The sequence below is a fragment of the Petaurus breviceps genome, unplaced genomic scaffold (assembly GCF_028583685.1).
Source record: "Petaurus breviceps papuanus isolate PSGF00001 unplaced genomic scaffold, PetGlider_PUasm1.0 78, whole genome shotgun sequence".
NCBI classification, from domain to species: Eukaryota; Metazoa; Chordata; class Mammalia; order Diprotodontia; family Petauridae; genus Petaurus; species Petaurus breviceps.
The window spans coordinates 9,462,620-9,488,816 of record NW_027186502.1 but is presented as its reverse complement, the minus strand read 5'-3'; the positions used below and the strand labels follow the sequence as shown (position 1 = coordinate 9,488,816).

The 26,197-nt window shown below is 35.6% G+C and overlaps 1 protein-coding gene across 3 annotated transcripts in view; it reads right to left on the bottom strand.

The window, feature by feature from the left end:
* The window catches only part of SLCO1C1 (solute carrier organic anion transporter family member 1C1), a 102,011-nt gene extending 76,668 nt beyond the window's left edge, over window positions 1-25,343 (bottom strand). Inside the window, exons 1-6 of one of the 3 annotated variants that reach the window (XM_069106192.1) lie at window positions 24,895-25,341; window positions 11,498-11,652; window positions 9,455-9,596; window positions 5,713-5,845; window positions 2,372-2,493; window positions 542-688 (exon numbers count right to left, since the gene is read on the bottom strand). In XM_069106192.1, coding sequence (XP_068962293.1) covers window positions 542-688; window positions 2,372-2,493; window positions 5,713-5,845; window positions 9,455-9,596; window positions 11,498-11,626 — 673 coding nt within the window. In that variant the 5' untranslated portion in view covers window positions 11,627-11,652; window positions 24,895-25,341. Of the gene's footprint in view, window positions 1-541; window positions 689-2,371; window positions 2,494-5,712; window positions 5,846-9,454; window positions 9,597-9,686; window positions 9,844-11,497; window positions 11,653-24,894 lie in introns of those variants that run through there. The other 2 variants (XM_069106194.1, XM_069106193.1) reach the window with 2 other exon arrangements.
* Window positions 25,344-26,197: the final 854 nt, after the last annotated feature.

Below are 26,197 nucleotides of genomic sequence, written 5' to 3'. Positions count from 1 at the left end.
CCAAATTCAATATAATAATAATAATAAAAACAATATAGATGTTGGGCAAATCCAGCCTCTGCCATATACTGGCTATGTGAACCTGGACAAGTCTCTTAACCTCACAAGGCTCTAGGTAACTCCCTAATACTATAAACTGCAGAGAAAAAGCTGACTTATTTATATTTTGGAAGAAGTATTTTCATATCCAGGGAGTTCCTTTTAGCAAGGAAATCATATTTGAAACCCCAACACTCTTATATCTCTGAAACACTTTAGTTACAAATAATTTTATATTCTTTATAAAATTTGGTGTTCCCAATAGTTCTGTAAACTAACACATGCAAACATTATCACCCTCTTTTCACAGATGAGGAAATGAAAGCTCAGAGGATAGATAGAATGGACTTGTCCAAGGAACACAGCTAGAAAGTGCTAATGAAACTGAGTCTAGGTTACCTATCTCTAACTTCAGGGCTCTTTGCTCTTCTTCACGTAGAAAAAAACCTTTCATGTCCAAGTACCCAGGCATTTATTTCTGAGACAAAGAAGCAATCATTACCAATATAAAATGCAGCATTGTCCTCACTGGCATGGTCATCAATGTAGGTAATCCCCAGAGGCTGAATGGGAGTTTCTCCTATTCCACGGAGGAGGTTTCCCAGAAAAACATAAACCCACATGGAAGTTCGAGTTTCTGTTTCACATCCTTAATAAAATGTTTAAATGGCATAAGATTATTAACATTTGACCACTATCCAACTGCAGAGGTTTTCTTTGGCACCACCAAAAGAATAATTGGGGGAAAATGAAATAAGTAGAATGGATTTGGACTAGGTATAAAATCTAGTCCTTTAGTGACAACTGTGTTCCTTTACTGCCTGACTCCTCAAGGATATTGTCTAAACTACTGACTATATTATTTTTTAATGAAATAAAAAAATTGATGTCTACCCTATGGAACCTCTAAAGTTTGTGATGCTATAACTCAGGCATTCTACTATCTTCTGCATCCTTCAGAACAAAGTCCAAGCTTAACCCTTTCCACTTTAGAACGTCTGCCCCTCCTCCAAGCTGTCCTGAAGGGTGAGTGTGTCACATGCTCTGCTCTGTCTAGCTGGCTCCAGACATGCTGCAAATTCAACCCTTGCTTTATTTTGTCCTTCTGCCCTGCCACTATACATGTGCTCCTTCACCCCCTCCACATCAATCAAATTTCAAGTTCAAGAGTTGTAACAAAAATCAATTGTCACTTCTGTAGGAAGATGGCTCCACTCACTATTCCTGCAACTTTCCAAATCAACCCATATCTTAATGGTCACCATTCCCTCATATTGTCTTCCCCTATTAAAATGTAAGTTGCATGAGGGAAGAGATTGTTGTGACTTTGTATCTGTATCCCTAGCACTTAGAGTCTGGAGTACAGTGCAACTTAATAAATGCTTTTTCCTTTCTTTATTCTTTCAAGAAACTCACTTTAAAATTTTTTACCAAAGTCTTTTTCTCTCTTAAATTTTAACTTGAAGGTAGTTTCAGCAAATAATTTAAGAATAATTTTGAGTACTTTTCCTTCCGTTATGAAGATCATGTGATACTAATAAGAATAAACTAATATCTCCCGAAATTTAGCATTACATGAGTTTTCTAGAGTCGACCCGAGAGCACTTAGCTCTGAAACTTCTCACTACTTTTCCCAAGTAAACATGCAGTGCTTAGCATAAGCAAATGTGAAAGCTAAAATTCAGTGTTCCTTGTGTGCTCTCATAGATTTTGCAAGAACTACAAATTCAATAGCAATGCATTGTATTAAAGCATGAAGGCAATGTAAATTTGACCACCAGGAAGTGCTTTTCAACCTAATGACTTCAGGCTGGGTCCCATGCTCAGTCTGGGGGTTCTGTATATCCTCTCTCAGGGGAACGATTTGGAAAGCCATCTCAGCAAGTCAGCCATATTCTTTCCCTCAGTTACACCTCTGTTTGTGGTAGAATGAAAATTTATGGATCTAAAAGTAAATGAATCATTGCAGTTTAACACAATTGAAAAATTGGATCTTCAGCCCTTCTGCCACCCTTTGCCCCTTCTCCATGAACTAACCTAGCAAATAAGGAGAGTTCTTATCTTGACATCAATGCCACCATTCTATTAATTTTGTTAACAAGGAGATCAGTTGGCTAGAAAATTTCACAAATCCTAGAAATTCAGAAGGGTCTAAATTGACTGGTTTCTCCTAGTTTCATACTCTATGCTAGCAATTTAGGAGGAATTTTCAGTCTCACATTCTTGCTGCCTACTTCAATCAAGGTAGAGGGAAAAGGATATTGGATTAGGAGACTGGTGCAAATTAGGTATCAAATACCTGATTTTTTTTTTCAAAATTAAAGAGTCTTACCTGTATTTACTTTTGATTGAGATCTTTCCATAACTGAAAGTGATATTTTTTTGTTGAGTTCCTGTAGGCATGGAGAGATAGTAATGGTGGAATTGGAAGGAGAAAATTTATCATACCTGTAACTGAAAAAAATGAACACTTTATTTACTCTGAGAATTTTCACACCACATTCAATTAATCAGAAGCAATGTACACTGTATTCTCATTAGCAATAGGCCATACATTCTAGGTTTAGGATATTTATGGACCTCATACAATATTGAAATCATCAGATTTTAAAATAAAAATTATACAGTCAGATGCTAAATATGAACTCCAAAGAATCCCATTTGTTAGAGAAGATAAACATTGAGAACTATATTTTGGCCAGTCAATGATCTGGGTAACTGAGAAGAAAATTAAAGTAAGGATATTTTATTGAAGATCATTTTTTTTTCTGTTTTTGCTGAGGAAGGAGCACTGATCTTTGTTGAATTAATTCACAAGGCAGCATTCAAATCCTATATCTGTCACTGTGTAACTTTGGAAAGGTCATGTAACCTTTCTGGACCTCAATTTCCCTATTTGTAAAAAGGAAGGAGCTGAACTAAATTGTCTCAGGCATGTTCTAGCTCTAGATCTATAATCTACGATTATGTGATTGACAAAAAATCCATCTTATAAATTCTTTTTTTTTAAAGCAATCGGGGTTAAGTAACTTGCTCAAGGTTACATGGCCAGTTATTTCTGGGTGTGGTGCTAAGTATCTGAGCCCGTATTTGATCCCCAGGTCATCACGACACTGGAGTTGGTGCTCTTACTCACTGAACCACCTGGCCACCCCCTAAGCAACTGGGGTTAAGTAACTTGCTCAATGTTACACGGCCAGGTGTTTCTGGGTGGGTGCTAAGTGTCTGAGCCCGGATTCAATCCCCAACCTGTCACTGGAGCCGGTGCTCTTATTCGCTGTGCTACCTGGCCACCCCATCATCTTATAAATTCAATCCAGTGCTATACTAAAGTAGCCATGATGCCGAAATAGGGACAGCTATTCCCTTTGAGTTAAAAGGCAGAATGGTGATTTAATCACCTATTCTTTTAGGTTTTGTGTTGTACTCAATGGATTGAGTCCCTGACATGGTTGTAAAATAAAGACTTTTAGAAATCATTCATCCAGATTGCATGGCAGTTATGCATCTCCAGTTGAAGATACTGAATTATGCAACTATTCTTTCCTGTGTCACAATGTATCATGCCCTAGTGGCTGAGGTATGAAGCTGAAGGAAGATTAACTCTAACCATTCATAACCACCATAACTCCCAACAATAAAGCTGTTTTGTGCCCTGAGTTCCACTCCTTTAGAAACAGGTATAAAAAACATCAGCATGTATGAGAGAAAGCAAGAGGAAAGAGCTCTAATCTTTTAGAATAAATAGCTTTATTATCAACAGTAAAGAAAGATGATATATAGTAAAGTCAGAGAGAGCTCTGGACCTAGAGTCAGAAAACCTTGGACTTCAATCCCAACTGTGCCACATATTAATTATGTGACTCAGGGAAAGTTATTTCAATTCTCTGAGCCTTACTTTTTTATTAATAAAATGGAATAATAGTACAAACCCCAGCTCACTTGGAATCATATGAAATAATGGATGTGAAAGTGCTTTGACATGTGCTATATAAATGTATAGTACTATGATTGATATTATTACTATAGCCAGAAAAGGAAAATACATATTTGTACATTGGTAGAGAAGCAAATAGAGTGGGAGCTTAACTGGACATGCCAGTGGCTACTGGAAATTTACAAAGGTTGCTTGTCCTTCATTCTCAAAGAAGACCATGATATCAGGGAGGTTATGCCATGACATGCAAGTGAACTGGATTTAAGTGAGGGAGGACTATGCAAAGTCACCAGTCAAACAGAGCAAAAGAGTCAAAACTGTAATAGTGATCAGATTTCAAGTCTTGTCTAGGGACTCAGAGCTTTTAGTATTATTTTATTAATTCCAACAAAATTGAGGATCTTATGAAGCATTGAAACAGAAATATATGGCTAAAATCTATTATCACAAAATCCTCTCTTTACTTCCTTCCCCAAATATACCATACGGTTGAGATAACTAGATATCCTGTGGGTTATCTATGGGATAATAGTTTATATTTAGCCATAGAGTACTAAGATCTTGATTCTATTCAACAGCAAGTTGAATGTTTATTTGGTCAAGAGGTTATAGAAGTCTATTTTTGCACATCATTTTACTCTCATTTTAGCTATTTGTTCCTTGTTCAAATCTTTTCCAGTTTCATATATTCTATTCCTATTCAAATTTCTTAGCACATTTTGTGCATTCTTTAATTTCTTACCACTTTCTACCTAGTATTATATGTATATTCAATTAGAAAATCTTTGAAGGAAGAAGTTTTGCCTTGTTCTGGAATTCTGAAGATCAAATCTTTCAAAAAACCTTTAAAGGTTCTCTAGTTCAAATTCTTTCATTTCCAAAGAAGCTGAGACTTGGGGAAGTGAAGTGACTTGTTATTTAGCTCCCTTGAGTCAAGAGTTTAACTCTGATCTTCAAGTCTTCAAATTCTATCCCTGGTACTTGAATGATTTGGAGAAATCATCTGTATATTTTCAATATCTAGTACAATTCCTTGAATATATATATATATGTATATGTATATATATACACAATATATATGCTCAATAAATTATTGAATGGAAATAATTTAATCCTTCCATGAATATTTCTCTGGCCAGGACATTAGGAACTCTCTTTCCTAAGAAATTTAATAAAATGTATTCCTTGTGTGGCAGCTAGGTGATGCAGTGAATAGAGCACTGGACCTGGAGTCCAGAGGACCTGAGTTCAAATCCAGTCTCAGACACTTAACACTTCCTATCAGTGTGACATTGGGCAAGTCACTTAACCCCAATTGCCCTGCCTTCCCCCTTCCAAAAAGAAAAAAAAAAAGACTGTATTGCTTGAATACTATATAAATTGCTTTTCATTGTTAGTCAACTTTTTATAAGGATTTATCTAGTTTCCTCAACTTGTGAATAAATTTCTTAAAGCCACAGTCTAAGTATGATATGATATATCATCCAGAATAGTGAAACATAGTGTCTTGTACATAATATACAATAAATAAATAATGATTGATTAATCTTCATAATGTTATTCTTAAACTATCTTGATTATTTTGTTTTTTGCAAATGTAAGGTTTGCTACAAATACTATGTAGCATTATTATCACCTTAACCTACTATATTATTCCATTAATGTAAATATTTGTTGATTAATGTGAATAAAGTTCTGTCTTGTATACATATTAGAATAATGTGTTTTAGACTTACTGTCCCATGAAGAAATGAGGCATTGCAATAAGCAACGTTCCAACTCCCATAATTAGGCATCCTGTTCCAATTATCTTCGGCCTATGAAGTTTAGCTCCAAAGTAGCTAACAAAGGTTATAACTAAAAGATTCCCTTTTGTGGAAAAATGGAATATTTATAAATTAATTATGTAAAACAAAATTAAAGAAAACATACTAATCTCACAACACCAAATGAATAATTTGTCTTAAACTTAGGACAATTCTAAGCTTAATTCCCTGTGTCCCACCCACCTTTCCTTCTTTTGGTCTTTCCTTTCTTCAAATATGAATTGATGAATGTAACTTTTTTGCCCATGCTTCATATGGACTTTCTTCCTTAAACTGTCTCAGTAACTTGACCTAGGAATTTACTTTCTAATGATTTCATTATTTTAGATCTCTCAGGAAACAAGGGGGCTTAGTGGATAGAGCATTGTATCTGGAGTCAGAAAGACTTGAGTTCAAATCTAGCCTCATAGACTAGCTGTGTGACACTGGTAAAGTTGCTTAATATGTGTTTGCCTCAGTTTCTTCAACTATAAAATGAGGATTATATACCTACCTTACGAGGTTTGTTTTGAGGATGGAATTAGACAATATTTACAAAAGGCTTATCACAGTGCCTGGTACATACTATGAGTTTATTTTCTTCCTTTCTGCCTGCCTCTATTAGTTACCTTTAGTGTTGGTGCCCTAGATATATCTTTTCATCCTATCTGATGAAATATTAATTAATTTAATATTAATATTAATTTATTTTTCTTTTGATATTTTAACTACTTGAATATTGTTATTAACAAGACTTGTTATTCAGATAGCAATTAAATATTTGGCAAAAGAGGGATGGCTAGGTGGTGCAGTGAGTAAGAGTGCCGGCCCCAGAATCCGGAGGACCCAGGATCAGTTCCGGCCTCAGATACTTAACACTGACACAAAATAACTGGCCATGTAACCTTGGGCAAGTTACTTAACCTCAATTGCTTTAAAAAATATTTAGCAAGAGATATGTTGGTCTACATTCTCTAGCTCCTTACTTATTAGTGTTTTTTTACTGGAATTTTTGTTTTTCTTAGTAAAGTTAAAACTAGCTGGTGCAGACTGACAGAGAAGGAAGATAGAAAATAATGGTTCTTCCCTAAACACATCCCCTTTCCCCAAAAGCCAAGCTAAAATGCTATCAATGTGAAACATTATCAGCATTTCATCCTTTCCCAAAGGAAAACACTAGTTGATGAGTTGAGTTGAAGAAACAATATGAGGCAGTATGATATAATGGAAAGAAAACTAGATTTGCAATTAGAAGACTTGGTTCCAAGTTCTAGGTTTACCACTTATTAGTTTGACTTATTCAAGCCCTTTAACCCCTCTGACCCCACTTCTCCCATAATTAGAAGGAGGATAATAACATTGGAATTACATCCTCATGGACTTGTCTTGAAGTAACAGTTAGGAAACCTTAAAATGCCATAGAAATATGAGCTATTACTCTTATGATAGTTATCTCCAATCTTAAGGTAATAAATTAGTACAAGATTGAGTGTCTTTATAAATAACATAACATTTTGAGGACCAAATGAGATAATATGTGTAAAATGCTTTGTAAACAGCTACATAAAATAAGTTACACTAATGCTGATGATTGATATATCATTCTTACATAAAATACTTAGAAATTAAGTCTTCCAAGAGGACAAATCACCTTTAAGGCAGATATTGTTAAAAGAAACCCCTTAGAATAGAATCATACCATAACAGAAAGTAGAAATCATATCATTAATTATATGACAACTGATATTCATACTGCACTTTAAAGTTTACAATAAAATTCATATGTATTATTACCCCTATAACAATGCCTCACAACTACAGAACCATCACTAGAAATATATTGTTATTGAAGAAGTTGGGCCTCTTAGCAACATACACTTTGGGGTCATTGAAAGCAATTTATGTTTTCCCAAATGTTATCCTGAATGACCTCCTCCTCCTGTTTAATGTCAGGCCCCATCTGCAGTTTCCATTTGCAGCAACTGTCTAGATTACATATAGGCTGTTACAAAAGTTAGTGCAGTTTTAAGCTTAAACCAGGGCCAAATAAAAAAGTTCCTAATTGATGACAAAGCTCTTCAAATGCTTCTATTTACAGGATAAGACTATGGGGACATTGCATGTGTGTGGTGTGTGTATGTGTGTGTGTGTGTTTGTAATGGGCTATTAAATATTATAACAATTTTGTCTGAATCAATGGTGGCAAACTCAAATAGAAATGTATCACTGAAGCAACATATTGACTTAGAAAATGGTAAATTAACATTATCTTAGTATATTTTGTTTTTATTTATTTTGTTAAACACTTTCCATTTATATTTTAACTCGTTTTCTAACTTTGAGGGTTGTAAAGTTTTGCACTTCCATAAACAATATGCATTTTAATCCACTTTCCAGTGTGAATGATTGCTTTGGATTTCATTGAGGAAATTTTATTATATTCCAGGATCTGATATAATCAATCAAATAGAGCCTTCTATTTTGAAGGAATGAATTCCTTCTTTGCCTTCATCTTTATCATGAGATCTTTCCTAATTACACCAGTGGCTGCTATTTCCCTGCAAAACCATCTTTTATTTGTCAATTTGGTATATATTTGTTTATATTAATTTTGTGCTTATGATTTCTATATGCACTTATCTCTCCCACTAGAATATAAGCTCCTTGTGAGTAAGAATTGTTTTATTCTTTGTACTTGTACCCTCAGTGCTTAGCATAGTGCCTGGCACATGGCAAGTGATTAGTAAATGCTTGATAATAGATTGGTTCTATTTGGAGTCTGCACAGGGCATCATCCATGACATTGATGAACTATTTTTCTTACTAAGTTGAATATTTTTTCAATAATAATTTTTACCATTATAATAACTCACAGTTCATTAGAAAAAAAACTGCAGATGACACCAAGGTGATGGAAAGACACGTGATAGATATAAGTGTGTTGCAACATATTATCAGATATGATATGCCTAGGACCTAGATGGGTCCTAAAATAAATCAACCAGAAAGGGAAGGCTTCTGACAATAAGAATAGATAATATGATTGTTACATGTATGCCCACAAAATATTAAAAGAGAAATAGAGGAAGAGCTCCAGTTCATTGTGTTGTAGATGTTGGGAAAGACATAGAGTATCAAAGCCCTTTGACACAATGAAACAACTGCTGGACGTTTACTCCCCAAAAGGTAAAATGTAGTGAGAAAGGTTCCATAAGTACAAAAATATATTAGGAGCAACTAAGACCCAGAAATAAAATATGTGCCCATGGATTAGAGGAATAATTGAATAAATTGTGCTATGTGAATATACTTACTATAGCAATGTAAGGAATAGCAAAAGTGAAAAAAAACTCAGAGTAACATGAGATTTGTATGAATTGATATATAGAGTGAAGAAAGTAGGACCAAGGAAATAACACCCAAATCACCATAATAATATGAAGGTGGAAAAAACTAACAGACATCAGAACACATTAATATGTTGACCAGTCTGGACTTCAGAGATTTGATAATGAGGCATATATCTATCTTCTTCATAAAGAAGATATCAAAATACCCATGAGATTTGTTACAATGTGGTATGAATGTCATCTTGTGATCTATTCTATCAAGTACTAAACATATCACCCTAGGAATAAAGCCAAAAACCCAGTTTAGCTTCCATAATACCTACCAATTTCAAAGCTGCCATCAATAACTCCAACCAGAGAACTAGGGATTTCAAATCGTCTTTCTATCTGAGTGATTGTGCTCTTCAGATAGCCTTCTGACAAGGCTTTGGCAAAATAAACAAAAGATAATGCACAGAGAAACACCTGTAAAAGGACAGAGATAAAAATAGCCTGATTTTATGAATGATACAAATGTAAAGACTTGAAAGAATGAAAATTACATCAAATACATACTTAATAACATAACTGAAAAAATGTCTGCAGAAGAAAATCTTCTGTAGGTGTATATCAGTTTAGGCTTATCCTCTCAAGGAAATGATTTCATGTTATCAAACCCATTTTTTTTTTAAATCTGAAGAGCCATAAGGCCACATGTGGACTTTCTCGCAAACTGAAAGTGAAACAAAACAAAACAAAACAAAACAAAACAAAAAAACCTGAAAGTGAAATCTCTATTTTTGCTCTTCTTTGGAACTATCCATTCTCAAACTGCTTTGCCTAGAAGAGATTGTTTCTTTTGATTCACACCCCCCACACACACACACACACACAAATGCATGAGCCTAACTACTTACCAGTCTGTGACATATTCATCAGCCCATATTAAAAATATGTCATAGCAATATTGTATGTGAGAATAGGGATCATAACTCAGCATTTTGAAAAAGTATTGGGGGAAGCTAGGTGGCACAGTGAATAGAGTACTGGCCCTGGAGTCAGGAAAACCTGAGTTCAAATTCATCCTCAGACACTTGACACACTTACTAGCTGTGTGACCTTGGGCAACTCACTTGACCCCAATTGCCCTACCTTTTCCCCTCCAAAAATACAAAAAAAAAGTAAAGCATGATTGATATGACTTCTCTTTTTTTCACTAAATCTTTATCAGCTATAACCAGTTTTCTTTTATATTTTTCTTTGTTCCATTTGATGGTTGAGTATTTTTATCTTTTTCATATAAAAAATAATGACCTTTTCAGTCCACAAACCTAAAAAAATGTGCAATACAGGTTCAAATTATATAAGTAAGCAAGTAGTGGCGGGGCTAAGATATAAGCAAAGTGTGGTATTATATGGCTGGAGAGAGGATATTATATGTAGAGGCATTTCAGTATTAACTTTCTAGAAATGCTAAAAAGTATTTTAACGCTACTATTTCTCTTGGCATGTATATATATATATATATATATATATAATTTGTGAGAATCCAAATCGGACTTATTGAGTCGAGTCAAAAAGTATTGAGTAAGCTCCTACTATTTGGTGAGCACTCTACCAAATTGTGTTACACCAGAAAACTCAAAACATCCAGTGAAAATAACTGCAAAGGTGTGGGAACAATTTTCAATCTTTGTTTAGGTCATACAAATGTATTGTCCCAGCTCTGATAATCAGCTCTGAGTCAAATACTTAAGGGGAGTGAGACATGAAAAAAAGGGGAGCATTGATGAATATTAAAACTCATGTCAATGAGGTGTGAAATTTAATAAATTACTTACATGCACTATTAAGTGAATATTCCAAATGCCTGTCATGTTCACACTGGACAAGACCCTGCTTTGAAGGGTGCAGTTTTAGTATATTTTCAGTTAGTTAACCACCATTTATTAAGCTTTCTCTATGTACCAGGCACTGTGCTAAGCATTGGATATAAAGAAAGGAGAGAATATGCAAATAACTAGGTATGTAAAAGTTGTACATAGGTAAAGTAGAGAGAAGGTAATCTGAAGAGAAAGCACTAAGAGGTGGGGGTGACAAGAGGAAGACTGGGAAAGATCTGGTGCAGAAGTTAGAACTTGAGCTGACTCTTGAAGAAAATTAGGGAAATCAAAAGGGAGAAGTGGAGGTGAAGAGCGAACCAGGCATCAGGACAGACAGTGCAAAGGAACAGAGATGGAAGCTAGAGGATTGTGTTTAAAGAATTGCAAATGTAAAAAAAAAATGCAAATGTGTCAATTAAAGATAAACGTCTTCTCTAGCTACAATTAATCATGAAAAAGGAACAAAGATTATCTATTCCGTCTAATTCCTTTATACCACCCTACCTTTAATTCTCCACAACAAGGTTGTTTTCCTTCTGAAATGGATGACTGTGATTTAAAAGGACTCCTGTTCATGGATCGTTCAGATTTTGAGAAGAATAGTTGAGCATTTTCTTTAGGTGAATTTTCCATTATAAAAATGACCCTTCACTGTGATTCTGTTGAAGTTGAATTTTTTAAAAGTATTTAAATCTGTTATGAAATTCATTAAGTAAGACTTCTACCATATAAAAGAAATATGACAATCTGTATTATATGTTCAGGGAAGAACAATCAAATAAACATTAATTTTACAGCAGAGCACATGGTTTCTTTAAAAATATTTTATTTTAAAAGCAATTTTATATTTCATTATTATATTGTCTATATTTCCCAATATGTACTTCCTACCTCACCCTCCATGAGAACTACCCCTTAACCACAGAGAATAAAAAAGAGGGGGAGCAACAATTTGGCAAAATATCCAACACATCCAAAAAGCATAACATTATATGCAGTGCAAAAGATGCAATTTTGTTGTGTGAATTTGTAAACTCAACCACTTTAAGGAAAGAAAGGGCATAAGAAAAACATCACTGGATTATGATTCAGAAAACATAAGGTCTAGCCACTCACTCTATAACTGCAGGCATTCCATCCCTTCTCTTTGATCCTTAGTAAAATCAGAGGATTGCACAAAGTATTCTGTAGCTTTCTTGTTCAGTTTGAATATTTTATGAGCCTGTTTGCATACTATTAACTATGTATGAATTGGGAAACTTTCTAATTAAACTTTTCCATTGTTTTATTGAGCAATGTTACCATTGAGACTATTCAGTCCATATTCATAATTACTTCCTCTGTGTTCTGTTTTGTCATAACAAAAGACAAATGAAAAGGTCGCTGTCCCAATGTGTGATGAAACAGGTTTTTGCTAAGTTGGAGGACTTACCAGCCTAAGCAAGAAGCAAACAAGGAAGAAGATGAATTCCCATGTAAATTAACTCTGGAACACAGTTGCTGCATTCCGATTAAGTCTCTAAACCTAAAATCTTAAGCAGAATGTGCTTAGACAAACATTGGGATCAGGATTTTGAGAATTAGAGCAAATTTAGGAAAGAGGTCTTTATTTTCAAACAAGTCAAAATATACATCTTAAAAGTATGTATATAAAAGGACTAACTGACAAATAGTCATGATGACTTGAGAAGATATTAACCTCCTTTTCTGAGAGGATTACTAATGGGATACCATAAACATGCATATGCATATCTCTATTTGTGACCTAGAAATTGAGCCCTCACCCCTGGCAACCTGTCTCCCTACTTGTGAGAATGATCCTTGTATTGCCTGATCTCAATATACCATGCCACTTACCTGGTCATATCCATAACATGCTACTTACCTGTACCTCTCCACTTCCCCAACCCCACTTACTAACTGAGGCCAGAACCAAATTCAGGTCCTCCTGACTCCCAGGCCAGCACTTTACTTACTGTCCTACCTAGCCACCCTACATCTGTCTTTTTTTTTTTAACTCATTTCTCTCTCTAAAGCTGTAATCCTGGACCAGGTCCAGATGATAACCTTCATTTGATATGGAAAGTTGAAGTGTTGCTGATTTTTCTCACTGTGTTAATATTTTTGTAGTTTTACTTTTTCTGCATTAAAAAATACTAGCTAATGGTATTTCAATTTTATTAATTTTTAAACCACTTGTTACTTTTGTCATCTTTATTGTATTTATTTGGGACTTACCAATTCCAGTGATTTTTTTTTTTAAGAAATTGGGGTTAAGTAACTTGCTCAAGGTTACACAGCCAGTTATTTCTGGGTGTGGTGCTAAGTATCTGAGTGATCCCCAGGTCATCCCGACACTGGGGCTGGTGCTTTTACTCGCTGAGCCACCTGGCTGCCCCTAAGCAATTGGGGATAAGTAACTTGCTCAAGGTTACACAACCAGATGTTTCTGGGTGGTTGCTAAGTGTCTGAGCCTGGATTCAATCCCAGGTCATCCTGACACTGGGGCCAGTGCTCTTACTCACTGAGCTACCTGGCCTCCCCAATTCCAGTGATTCTAATGATTTTAATTGCATGTTCAGTTCTTTAATGTTTTACATTATTAACATCTATTTTCATAGATGTATTTTTCCCTGGCAGAACTGCTGTAGCTACATTTTCCAAATGTTGGTATTTTGGAGCCTTGCAGTAATTCCTTTCAATATAGTTATTTATTGTTTTTATGATTTTTTTGCCCATTAATCCAGGATATCATAACTTAGGCTCCATTTAAATCTTTATTTTTTATTTTAGCTCCTTTATTAATTGCTTGTATTTAATTGTGATCTAGAAAGAATGTGATTAGTATGTCTATCTTTTTACATTTATTTATGATATTTGTGCCTCAGAACATGTTAAATTTATATGATTCTGAGAGGTCTATTTGTTCTATAATACTACCAATGCAGCATGTCTATGAAATTGAATTTTTCCAATTGATTTCAATTCACGAAAAAATTTATGAAGACCAACCATGTATCAGGATTTGTGCTAGCTGGTGAGAATACAAAGAGAAGAATTAAGTAACTCCTACTTTCAAGAACTTTACAGTTTACTTGTGGGAAACAATATTCACATAGATGAGTCTACATACACCATGTGAAAAATAAATACAAAATAATTTCTTGAGTAGGAAGAGATGAGCATTAACAGCTAGGGAGATCAGAAAAGGCCTTTCATAGGAGTTGTTACCTACTTCTGCTTTGAGGGAATATAGGGATTCAGGAAAGCAGAGATGAAGAGGGAGAATGGAACAAAATCATGGAGGCATGTCATGGGATACCGTGTTTGAGGAACTGCTAATAGGTTGGTTTGATTTGAAGGTACCATGTGTGAAAATGAATAATGTAAAATAATATTAGTCAATATAGAAAGGCAGGTTGGATCCAGATTGTGAAGAGGTTTCAACGCCAATATCAAACTCTGATATTTCCAACAATTTGTTCAACTCCTCCTATTCTTTTCGGATTTATCTAATTTAATGTTAGATCTCATACTATTATTTTGTTCCTCACATTTTTTGGCAGTTCAGTTAGCTTTTCCTTTACAGAATTTTAAGTTATTCTATTTGGTGAATAGATGCCAAACAATAATATAATTTTATTGTTAGGTATTCCTTAAACATGCAGTTATTTTATTTATTTCATTTTACATTTCAAATTTTTATTTTGACTCATTTGAAATAATAATTATCACTCATTATGTTTTCAGAACTGATGAACCAATGGTCAGCAAACTTTGGCCAATAGGCCAAACAGTCAGTGAGCTAAGAATAAGTTTTACATTTTAAAATACAATAATTTCTTTTTAATGTTTAAACCATTTTAGCTCTTAGGTCATAAAAAGAAGCATTGGGTTGTATTTGTCCTTCATGTCATAGCTTGCCAACCCTTAATCATTAACCTACAGTAAATTATAGCCCAAACCTTCATTTTTCATTTTCTAAATATTTTTAAGATTTTCTACTCATATTGTTAGTTTTTATCTTCCTGTCTATTCCAAACCACCCATTATCTCCAGTGGCACTTATCTCACAACCTCTCAACAAGCACCCCCACCTCACACTTTACTGGGGAAAAAAAACAACAATCTGAGACCATCCACTGGGTACGCCCTCTTCTCACTTCTTTCTCTTATCATAAACCCACTGACATAATTCATCACCATTTTCTGCTTTATTCTAGTCTCTAATAAAGAGATAGTCCTTCTACTTATGAAGGTCAGCCCATTTATTTGCACTTTTGATCTCATTCCCTTGAGTCTTAATGCCACTATTATTACCTCCTCTATATTAGATCTATATAGATCTTTAGTATCTCCCTATCTCCTGGATACCTTTTAGAGGCTTACAAAAATGCATGTCTCCTAAATTCTTAAAAAAAATCATTACTTGATCCTATTATCCCTACCAATTATTCTCTATGTCACTTCCTCATTTCTCAAACTACTTGAAAAAATTGTCTATACTTAGTTATCCATTTCTTCTCCTCTAATTCCCTTACTAGCTCTCTGCAATCTGGCTTTTGAGGTCATTGTGTAAATAAAACCTTTCTCTTCAAAGTTATAGATGATTTGATCTACAAATATAAAGGCCTCATCTCTGCTCTCATATTCCTTAATAATCTTTCTGTAGCATTTGCCCCTGTTGAGTATTCTCTTCTCTAGGATATGCTCTCTTGATTTTCATGACACTGCCCTCTCCTGGTTATTATCCTAACTTTCTGACAATCTGTTACTGGATCTTCATCTATGGACTGGAAATGGAAACCCATTTCACTCTTAGCTTATGGACTGGACCACAATAGGCCCCTGCCTACTCACCAGTTAATTTCTATATTTTGGGCTATTCTGGCTATGAGTGGATGTCAATAGTAACTATTTCTCTTCTGAATAGCAACTCTGAGGGTCTTCCCCTCCCAGTTAGATTTTTTTTTTTTAGATGAAAGGGTCATGCCTTGGCTCACTTATTTAAGAGGCTCATTCACTGAATGGCTTTTACCTCACTCAAAGTGAGAACCTGAAAAGACCTTAGCCTAAAAGGGTGTGATAGTAACGGCATTTAAAGATTCCCCCTGTATTGGCTTAGTTTTTCAAATTGATTGTGTTAAAACCCAGAGCTTGTTAATCCCACCTGTGGGATGGACTTGTTGACTTGAAAAGAGAGACACGAACTGGGAGGAGCTGGTGATGTAGATTTGGAGAGACAAGTGAGAGGCAGAAGAACTTTTTTTTTGGAAGCAGCACCTCGTGGAGAGAGAGAGACTAAGAGAATTGCTGGTGGCCCCTTTGAATTGCCCTGGACTTTTGAGACCTGCCCCCTGAGCTGCCAGGAACTGAGGAGACATGGCTGTTTTGCTGGTACTTTGTCTGTCTGTTTTGATGTTGTTTTGCCAGATTTGTCCACTGGTGAAAGACAGTCCTGTTGTTGAAGAAGTCCTGGAACCTGGCTTTTGGTTAAGAAGCCCTGAGACTGTCCTGCAGACAGAGAGTGAATACTGTCCACTGGTGAAGGACAGTGCTGTTGTTGCAGGGGTCTGGGAACCTTTCTGTTGGTTCAGAAGCCCTGAAGAAGGATTTTCTTGTTGTATGTTTACAGAAATCCTGGGAGAGGGCTTTGCTAATGTTTTCAGGGGTCCTAGGACTGTTCTACAGACAGAGGATGAATTAATGAAGGGACTGGCAACATATCTTGTGGCCTTGCTAAGCCTTGTCTCCCCAGGAACTAAGATTGATGAGAACTTGCCTCCTGTCAAGATGAAGAAAAGACCTCCATTTGGGTATTAAGTGCTGTGTTTAAACTTGATGTAACTCTGGGGTAGATTCAATTGTGATCCAGGGGTGGGGAACTTTTGACCTTTTTGTGCTTTGTGATGGACCAAATGAAGGTACAGCCTAGGGGTGGAGAAGTATTTAGAACAGAGACTTTGTAATTGATTGAATGATTGGAAGGTCCTGGGGTGGGGTAGTGCTTGGAGATTATTTAATCACACTTAGTAAATGTTTTGATCTTCTCTGTTCTTGGTTTGTCACTGAATAAAATGGAGAGCACCTATGCTGGTATTTTGAACCTTGGGAAGTTGCCTTTCCATGGCAATTACATTACAAAGGGCTAGGGGCTCCCATTTTTTCCTAGGCTGTATCCTGTCATCTTGATGAATATCTGGCCACTAGACCCAGATGACTCTGGTGGAGAAAGTAAGATTGGTGAACTTGAACAGCCCTCCCTCCCTCAAATCACAATCAACTGCAAGTCATGTCATCATTTCCCTGATGTCATGTTCCTCTGAAAATGAAGGGCAAACACAAGCCCACTAACACTGGGAATATACCAAGGCCCTGACCTGGGACTTCTTTTCTTTTATAACTTTTCTTGGCAGCATCATTAGCTCTCATGGGTTCAATTACTGTGTGTACACAAGTAAGTCTTAGCCCTATATGTCCAGCCCTTGTCTCTCCTGGACTCCATTCTTGCCATCATAAACTGGTCACTGTTTCAACTTGAATAAACTCCATGTGTCCATTATAGAACTCATCACCCCCCCAAAACACCCATTTTAGACCTTTCTTATTATCTTCAGCCCCAAAATTCTCCCAGTCACCCAGGCTTGAAACCTCAATGTCATCTTTGATTCTTCACTCTCCATAGTCCCATATATTCAATCAATTGCAAAATGTTGTTATTTCTCAGACCATAACAAGTTTATATCTGTTTCTTCTTGTCTACTCAACACAGCCCATCTAGAGAAAGAACTGATAAATAGAAATATGTACAGGATAATTTAGATAGAAACTCTTTTTTATTCTATAAATTACAAATACATTTTTTAAAAATCAAATGAGCTCCATTGTGTTCAGACCTTATCATCTCTCACCTAACAATTGCAATAACCTCCCAGTTGGACTTCCTGCCTCAAGACACCACACAGTCATCAAGTTGCTTAAAGCTTAGTTCTGATCATCACATTATGCCTCTGCCCAATAAATTCAAGTGTATCCCTATTTCTCTTATGATAAAATATAAGCTCATATTTTAGACATTTAAATCTCTTTAAAATCTGATCTTCTCTCACCTTTCTGGTCTTATATCATATTCTTCTCCTGGCACATAACTGAACTATTCCCTATTCTTTACACACAATATGCCATCTCTCAACTTCATGTCTGGAATTTATTTCTTTCTCATTCTGCCTCTTATAATCCCTCATTTCCTTCAAGACTCACTTCAAGTATCACCTTCTACATGAAGCTTTTCTTGGACCTCAGTGTACCCTCCAAACTACTGTATAATCATTTTATATATTTTTTCCATACCTTTATAAATTTACATGTATTAAAAAATAAAATGTTATCCATTTGCCAAACATAATGTAAGCTTTCTTCTTACATTATACAGGGAGAATGGAGGTGATGTGGGTGGATTTCTTTCCTACAGAAACTCCATGACTCACTTCTGGGGGTAGAGCCAAGATAGCAGAGTAGAGGATAGCACTATAACAGAGCTTCCCAAAACTCTCCCTCAAACAATTATCCCCCTTAGAATGATGTTGCATATCAGCAGATGAGCCGAAAAGAAAAGAAAAAGGAGGAAAGAAAAAAAAAAGAAAAGAAAAAGAATGATCATGGTGAAACATTCTTCTATCCCAAGACAATTTAGGAGGTCAGAATGAGCAATCTGTGACATGAGGGTGGGAGCTGAGCAAAAACCTAGGAAGATTCAATACCATTGGTGGACCTAAAAATGCCAGCAGCAGCAGCAGCAATAGCAGCTTCAGAATCTCTCAAGTCAGAGACAATAGGTGAATATAGGAACTAGTCAGAAACAGAGTACAGGAGCTCCCTGTGCTAGCACTGAAAGCAGAACTGGATGCTGTTTAGCAACTTCATTGTCCATAACCACTTCCAGGTGACAATTAATAAACAGGGTCTAGGGATCAGGGGCCCTGAGGGATATTATCACTCCCAATCCCAAGAGAACAGGGTTCCTGAGGAATAGTATCAACTCCAATGACAAAGGATGAGGGGCCTTTCCTGTGTAAGGACCAGAGCACAGACCAGGAGAACAGTGACCACTCTCCCTAGATCACACTAACTTGGAAGTACCAAAATCTTCCAAAGCCTCAGAAATAACTTGGAAAATATCAGCAAAAAAAAAAAAGCCAGAAGCTTGGGATAGTGCCATTCTCCACCTCCATGTACACACCAAGAACAGAACCAAATTTTTACTTAAAGTTCAAACGAAAGAAAGAGGCTGGAAAAATGAGCAAACAGCAAAAGAACCTGACCATAAAAATCTTCTTTGGTGACAAACAAACTCAGAAGAAGACAATGTTAGTGTCACTTTCAGCTACAGAAAAGTCTCAAAGGAAAAAAAGGGAATTGGATACAATTTGGAAAAGAAGTCCTGGGAGGGCTAAAAAATTTTTTTTTAAATAAAATAACAATGGTCAAGGAAATATTGTGTAAAGAAATAAAAGCAAGTGAAGAAAATCATGAAAGACAATTAAGAGCTTGGTAAAAAGAGGCACAAAAGTACTGAAACAAGTAACACCTAAAAAAAAAGAATCGACCAAATGGAAAAAGAGGTACAAAACTTCACTGATGAAAATAAATCCTTAAAAAAACAAAATTGGCCAAAGGGGAAAAGAGGTATTAAATCTCCTTAAAGAAAATAATTCCTTAAAAATTAGAATTGGGCAAGTGGAAGCTAATGTCTCTATGAGACATCAAGAAACAATAAAACTAGGACAAAAGAAAGAAAATAGCTTAAATAGAAAATACCTCATGAAAAAAAACCAATTGATTTGGAAGATAGATTAAAGAGAGAAAATATAAGAACTGCCTGAAAGCCATGATCAAAGAAAGAGCCTAGACATCATATTTCAAGAAATTATCAAGAAAAACTGTCTTGATGTACTAGAATCAGATATGCTAGAACTAAAATAGAAATTGAAAGAATTCATTGACCATCATCTCAAAGACATCCCCAAAACAAAACTTCAAATAATATCATAATCAAATTTTAGAGATCCCAGGTCAAAAAGAAAATATTTCAAACAAACAGAAAGAAACCATTAAAAGACTGTGGACCCATGATCAGGATCATATGAGATTTAATAACTGCCATGTCAAAGGAACAGAGTGATTGGATATGTTATCCTGGAATGCAAAAGAATTAGGATTACAACCAAAAATGACCCACCCAGCAAAAACTCAGTATAATCCTTAAGAGGAAAAGGGATATAAGTAAATATATATATGTATATATATATATATATATAATGAAATAGAAGACTTTCAGTGTTCCTTGATGAAAACATCAGAGCTGAAAAGAATATTTGACTTTCAAATATGACTCAAGAGAAGCATAAAACACTTAACATAAAAGAGAAATCATAAGGGATTCAACATATAAATTCTTTACAATTCTAAATGGGAAGATTATACACATAAGTCCCAAGACCTTTAATATCATTAGTACAATTAGGAAAAGGCTATACAGACAAAGAATATGGGAATGAATTAATTATGTTGTGATGACATAAAAAATGGATGAATAAAAAAGAAGAATGCTCTTAGAGAAGGGGGAATGGAGAGGAGGAATGAGGAAAATCACCTCACATAAAAGAGGACAAAAGGAAAAGTTTTTACAGTAGAGAGGAAAATCATGATGGGGAGAGAGCAAGCAATGTTTGAACATCACTCTCATCTAAATTGGTTTAAAGAGGGAACATTTTAATACACACACGCATGCACATGAGCACACATACACACACACACACACAAACATCCTCAACTGGGTATAGATACCTATCTTACACAACAGGAAAATAGGAGGGGAAGGGTATAAGAGAAAGGGGGAATGATAAAATGAAGGGTGAATAAAGTAAAGAAATGACCAGAAGCAAAACAGACTTCAGAGAAAGGACAGGATAAAAAGAGAAAGTGAGAGAAGGAAAAACAAAAAGAACAAAAATAAAAACAACAAAAAAACCCAAAAGAAAATAGGATGGAGAAAACTGCATAGTTGTAGTGCCCATGCGATATTTACAACAATTATGGTGACTATGAATATGCTGACATTTGCAAAATATAAAAAACTCTCCATATAGAAGACAGAAGCAAAACATTTATTCAGACACCAGAAAAATAGAATTCCAAAACCAGAAAGTTAAATCCATCATAGTAGCAAGGAAGTTAATATATCATAATATATTAAATAAATCACAGAGAGTTACACATTCTTTAGCCTTCCCACAAACCAGCACACTTATTATAGTTGAGGGCACCTGCATCTTGTGAGAAATCTAGGCTCACAACCAACTCTTTAATTAATCCAATTAATTATCAAGTATGTTAATTTTACCCTCACAAAATTCTATATTTGTTCCTTTTTTCTCCTTGCGCAGCCAGTCAGTATACATGTATTCAGTGTCTGCTATGTGCCAGGCATTGTGCTAAGTGCTAGGGATATCAATAAATGCAAAAAGAAAGCCAGTCCCAGTCCTTGAGGAGCTTACAATATAATAGGAGAGACAACATGCAAACTACTGTCTACAAACAAGGTATAAACATGATAAATTGGAAATAATTAACAAAAGAATAGCTATAGAAATAAGAGGGTTTATGAAAGACTTTTTGTAGAAGATGGGATAAAATAGTTGTGACTTGAAGGAAGCCAGGGACACATGAGGTGGAGATGAGAAGGAAGAACATTCTAGAAATGGGGAACAACTGAAGAAAATATCCAGAGCCAAAAGAAACTTGCTGTGTGTAGAACAGCAAGCAGGCCAGTATAACAGGATTAATTTGGTGGGACACAAAGTATAAGGAAATGGAAAAGGGTGAGGTTGGGTGGGGGATCTGGATGCCAAGAAGGACTTTGTATTTGATCTTAGAGACAGTTGGGAGACACTAGAATTTATTGAGTGATGATGGTAGTGGTGATGATCAGACTTATGCTTTAGTAAAATCACAGAGGATGGACTAGAGTGGGGAGAAACTCATGGCAGGTAGATCAATCAGCAGGCTATTGTAATAGGCCAGGCATGAGGAGATTAAGGGCCTGTACTAGAGGATCACCAGTATCAGTGGAGAGAATGAACATATTGGAGAGATATTGCAAAGGTAAAATCCATAGGCCTTGGCAACAGATTAGATATGGGAAATAAGCAATAGTAAGGAGTTGAAGATGTCAACTAGGTTTCAGTCTGGGAGAATGGTGGTGCCTTTGACAGTAATAGGGAAATTTGGAAGGAGAGTTGGGTGGAAAGATAGTGAATTCAATTTTGGATATGTTGAGTTTGGTATAGGTCTTCATCATTTCCAATGATGGTCTCCCTATTTCAAATCTCTTCCCATTGCAGTCCTTCACTCAGCTATCAATTTTGTTTGTAAGTTCATGTCTGTCTGTCACTCCTTATTCAATAAACTCCAGCAGATCCCTATTACTGCAAGGTCAAATAAAAAAATTCTCTCTTTTAAAGTACTTCACAATCTGATCCCTTCACACCTTTCCAATCCTTTTATAGCTTTCTCCATGTGATGTACTCTGCAATCAAGTAACAGATATATTGGGCATTCTTCCCACAATGCGCTTTTTCAGATTCTGGGAATGTTTTACCCCCAAATTGCCTGGAATTCTTTTCCTTCTCATCTCTGCCTTATGCCTTACCTGGCTTCCTTCAAGTCTCATCTAAAATCCCACTAAAATCCCTTTTCTAGTCTTCCTTAATGCTAATGCCTACCCTCTAACTTTTATCTTCTATTCATTCTATAAATATATACTGTTTATACATAGCTTTTTTTTGCTGTTGTTTTTGTATGTCTCTTCTATTAGATTGTGATCTCCTTGAAAAAGTTGAGAGAAGGGACTTCAGTGGCACCCAATACATTGTAACCACTTTATAAATGCTTTTTGACTTCTTCCATATTGTTATTAATAGGTTGAATTTTTTTCTTTTGAGAATTCTTTGCTCATATCATTTAACTGCTTATCTATTGGGGAATATGCATACACACACACTGGTTTTATTCTTTAATAAGCTTGAACTGCACTAAAACTTTTGGGATGCCATATATGTATATGTGTATACGCACATATATACTTGCTAAGTCTTCCGTAGCTGCTTATCATTACAATATTGCTGGTACTGGGTACAATGTTCTAGTTTTACTTCTCAGTTTAAATATCACTTTGCATCAGTTCATATAAATCTTCTCAGATTTTCTGAAATCTTCCCATTCATCATTTCTTACAGCACAATAGTACTCCATCACAACCATATTTCTTGTTTAGCCATTCCCAGTTGAAAGATATTCCCCCAGTTTCCAATTTTTTACCTCCTCAAAAAGAGTTGTTATAAGTATTTTTGTACATATGGGTCTTTGTTCTTTTATTTCTTTGAGATGCAGACCTAATAATGGTATCACTGGGTCAAAGGGTATGTACAAATTTATAAATTACATAAGGGATCTTGCACTAAAGCTTTTCTTTAAGAGGCCTCACCATGGTTTTAAATATCAAGTATGCTAGAATGCTAACTGACATTAAGTTGATGTTAAGACTAGAGAATCCTCAGGCCTTATGTGTCTACTCTCTTCAGCCTGATTTTGGGTTCATAACTGAGGTGCATATTCATTTAAAAGATTTTTGAATTTGGCTAAATTTAATCATGCTTCTACCATTTGGACAGAAACTTTTTAGATTTAAAAGATATTTGGTAATATCTGCATCATCCCTGATTCAAGTATAAAATACAAGATAGTTTCTAGCCAACTATTAAAGGTCTTTTAGTTGGTATATACCAGATGTGGTATACATGGTCAAGTGTGGATGTTATGGCAGTTGACTTAAATATTGCTGTTGTTATTACAATGAGGAGTTAAAATGGAGAAGGGTTGAAGGGAAAAGCAAAAGCAAAAATAGGAGATACTAAAAATACAAAAAATAAAATAAATCCTCTTTCACTTCATAACATTCTTTGAGACTAAATATGCTTTTCATCAGTTGGTCTAACACGATGACAAATAACATGTATAGATTTTAACCTTAATTAATTTAATCTTAATTAATATAATCTGATATACTTACTTGGAATCCATATGGCATTTCTTCCTACTAGAGACAATGGTGAAAATAGTCATGGACATTTTACATGTTGTATTTATCTCTGAACTCAGTAATTTTTTTTTCTCTAGCTAAGGCTTCCCATATACTAAGACTTTGGGGGATAGTCTGAAAGATAACATTGGCATATGCCAAGTGGTATGATTTGGAATGGGGTGTCCAGAGTTGATAAGAGTAGCATGAATTTATGTACAATTGTATATGTTTATATGTATATGTGCCATAATTAGTATATGTGATATGCCATCTCTATATACAGAGATACACAAATGCTTGTGTACATATATATGTATGTATATACATATACATTCTTCATCTCTGGTTACCACATTTCAAGTTACATCACTTATAATTTGTCAATATTATTCTTCAGGTCACTCCAAAGAATTTTTTTTTAATCTTGTCAAATGGGTTCCCTGAAATGGATAAAAAATATTACCATCCTGGGTAACTGAGTCGAAAGATGAATGTGAAATGATCTTAATATATATGTATATTTGCAAGAAATATAAGTATATGCACACAGACACAAACACAGAAGCTGTTCCCATCCTGTTTCCTTTCCTTCTCATACTTTTCTTCTTATGTTCAGCCATCTCCACCAGGGGCACATCTGCTTTCAAAGCCCCACTTTGGTTGTGTGGTAGGCCACTAAGAATGGAAAAATTAAGACTGATTTCCTGGGACTTCTGGGTTAAGAACATTCACAAAATGAAGTAGAAGAATGAAATCTTACCTGGAAATGGAAATGAAAGCCAGTTGGTGCCTCTCAATAACCTGTAGGAGAACTGGAAATGCAGTCCTCAGGATACAGTTAGGGAAGAGATTTATACAGAGCTGTCCTAGGTGGAGAGGGGAGAAAAGCTCAGCATATGAGGGGGAAAGAAGGATGAAGGATGCAGTTTCCACCACCCTTGGGCAGTCTGCTCTCCTTTCTCTCTTCTCACAGTCCCTCTCCACTTGAAGCTTGCAGTACCCTGGCCACATTGGCAAAGGCACTGACGGCATCTCAGCTTCCTGAGAACAGAAACAGTTCAAGCCTTTGAGCCATTTCTTTGCAACTTGCTGTAAGCCTAAGGCTACACGTGATAAAGCTTTCTTTGTGTGTAGTTGTGTGTCTGTGAGTGTGTGTGTGTGTGTGTGTGTAGGGAAAGAGAGAGAGAGAGAGAGAGAGAGAGAGAGAGAGAGAGAGAGAGAGAGAGAGAGAGGGAGGGAGAGAGATAGGTTGAGAAATCCTTTTCCTTCCAAAGGTTTTTTTTTTTTTGGTCAGACTCTCTTTGAGAAACATTACTGAAATCTCTTGATTTAAAACAGGGCTATTGGGTTAAATCCATGCATGATACTGTGCTAAGGGACACTCCAGCACCTGTAGTGACAACATGCTATTTCAGATACGTTCTGGTTATATTCTCCCTACACATACGGAAAAATTGTTCTCTGAGACATGCTGAATCACTCACACTCAGAACAGAAGTTTTGAAACTCTGGCACTCAACTTCAAACTTGGTCCAAGAAAGCTGCTTCTACAGAGAAATGAATAACTACAGTTCTAGGAAAATCCCTTTTCTGAGAAAAGGAGTTTAGTGGATTTTGAATAATGTCCAGGACTGATTGAGCACAACTGCAGGTTGGAGGGCTTTGTTGTTCAAGTCACGAGTTTTATGTTCACTGAAAATGTGCCTCACGTTGTCAGGGTCCTGGAGAGAGAGAATTCATTTTCCAGGTATTTATGTTATCAACAAATGATTTTTTTTTAAAAAAAGCATGTTCAGTTCATTGGTGACATTTAAGGACCACAGATGCAAGTTTTCTCCTTAGAACTTCCTACTATGGTAGATTAAAAATCTGAGGTTTTTTATTCTACTTAGAATCAAATACTCAGTTTTGCCTTTGAAAGACTCTGGTTAATAAACTGTAATTGGCAAGAAAGTCCATCCCAGTTCTCTTAGCTATTACCAAGAAAGAAAAAGAGAAACAGAGACAGACAGACAGACAGACAGACAGAGACAGAGAGAGAGAGAGAGAGAGAGAGAGAGAGA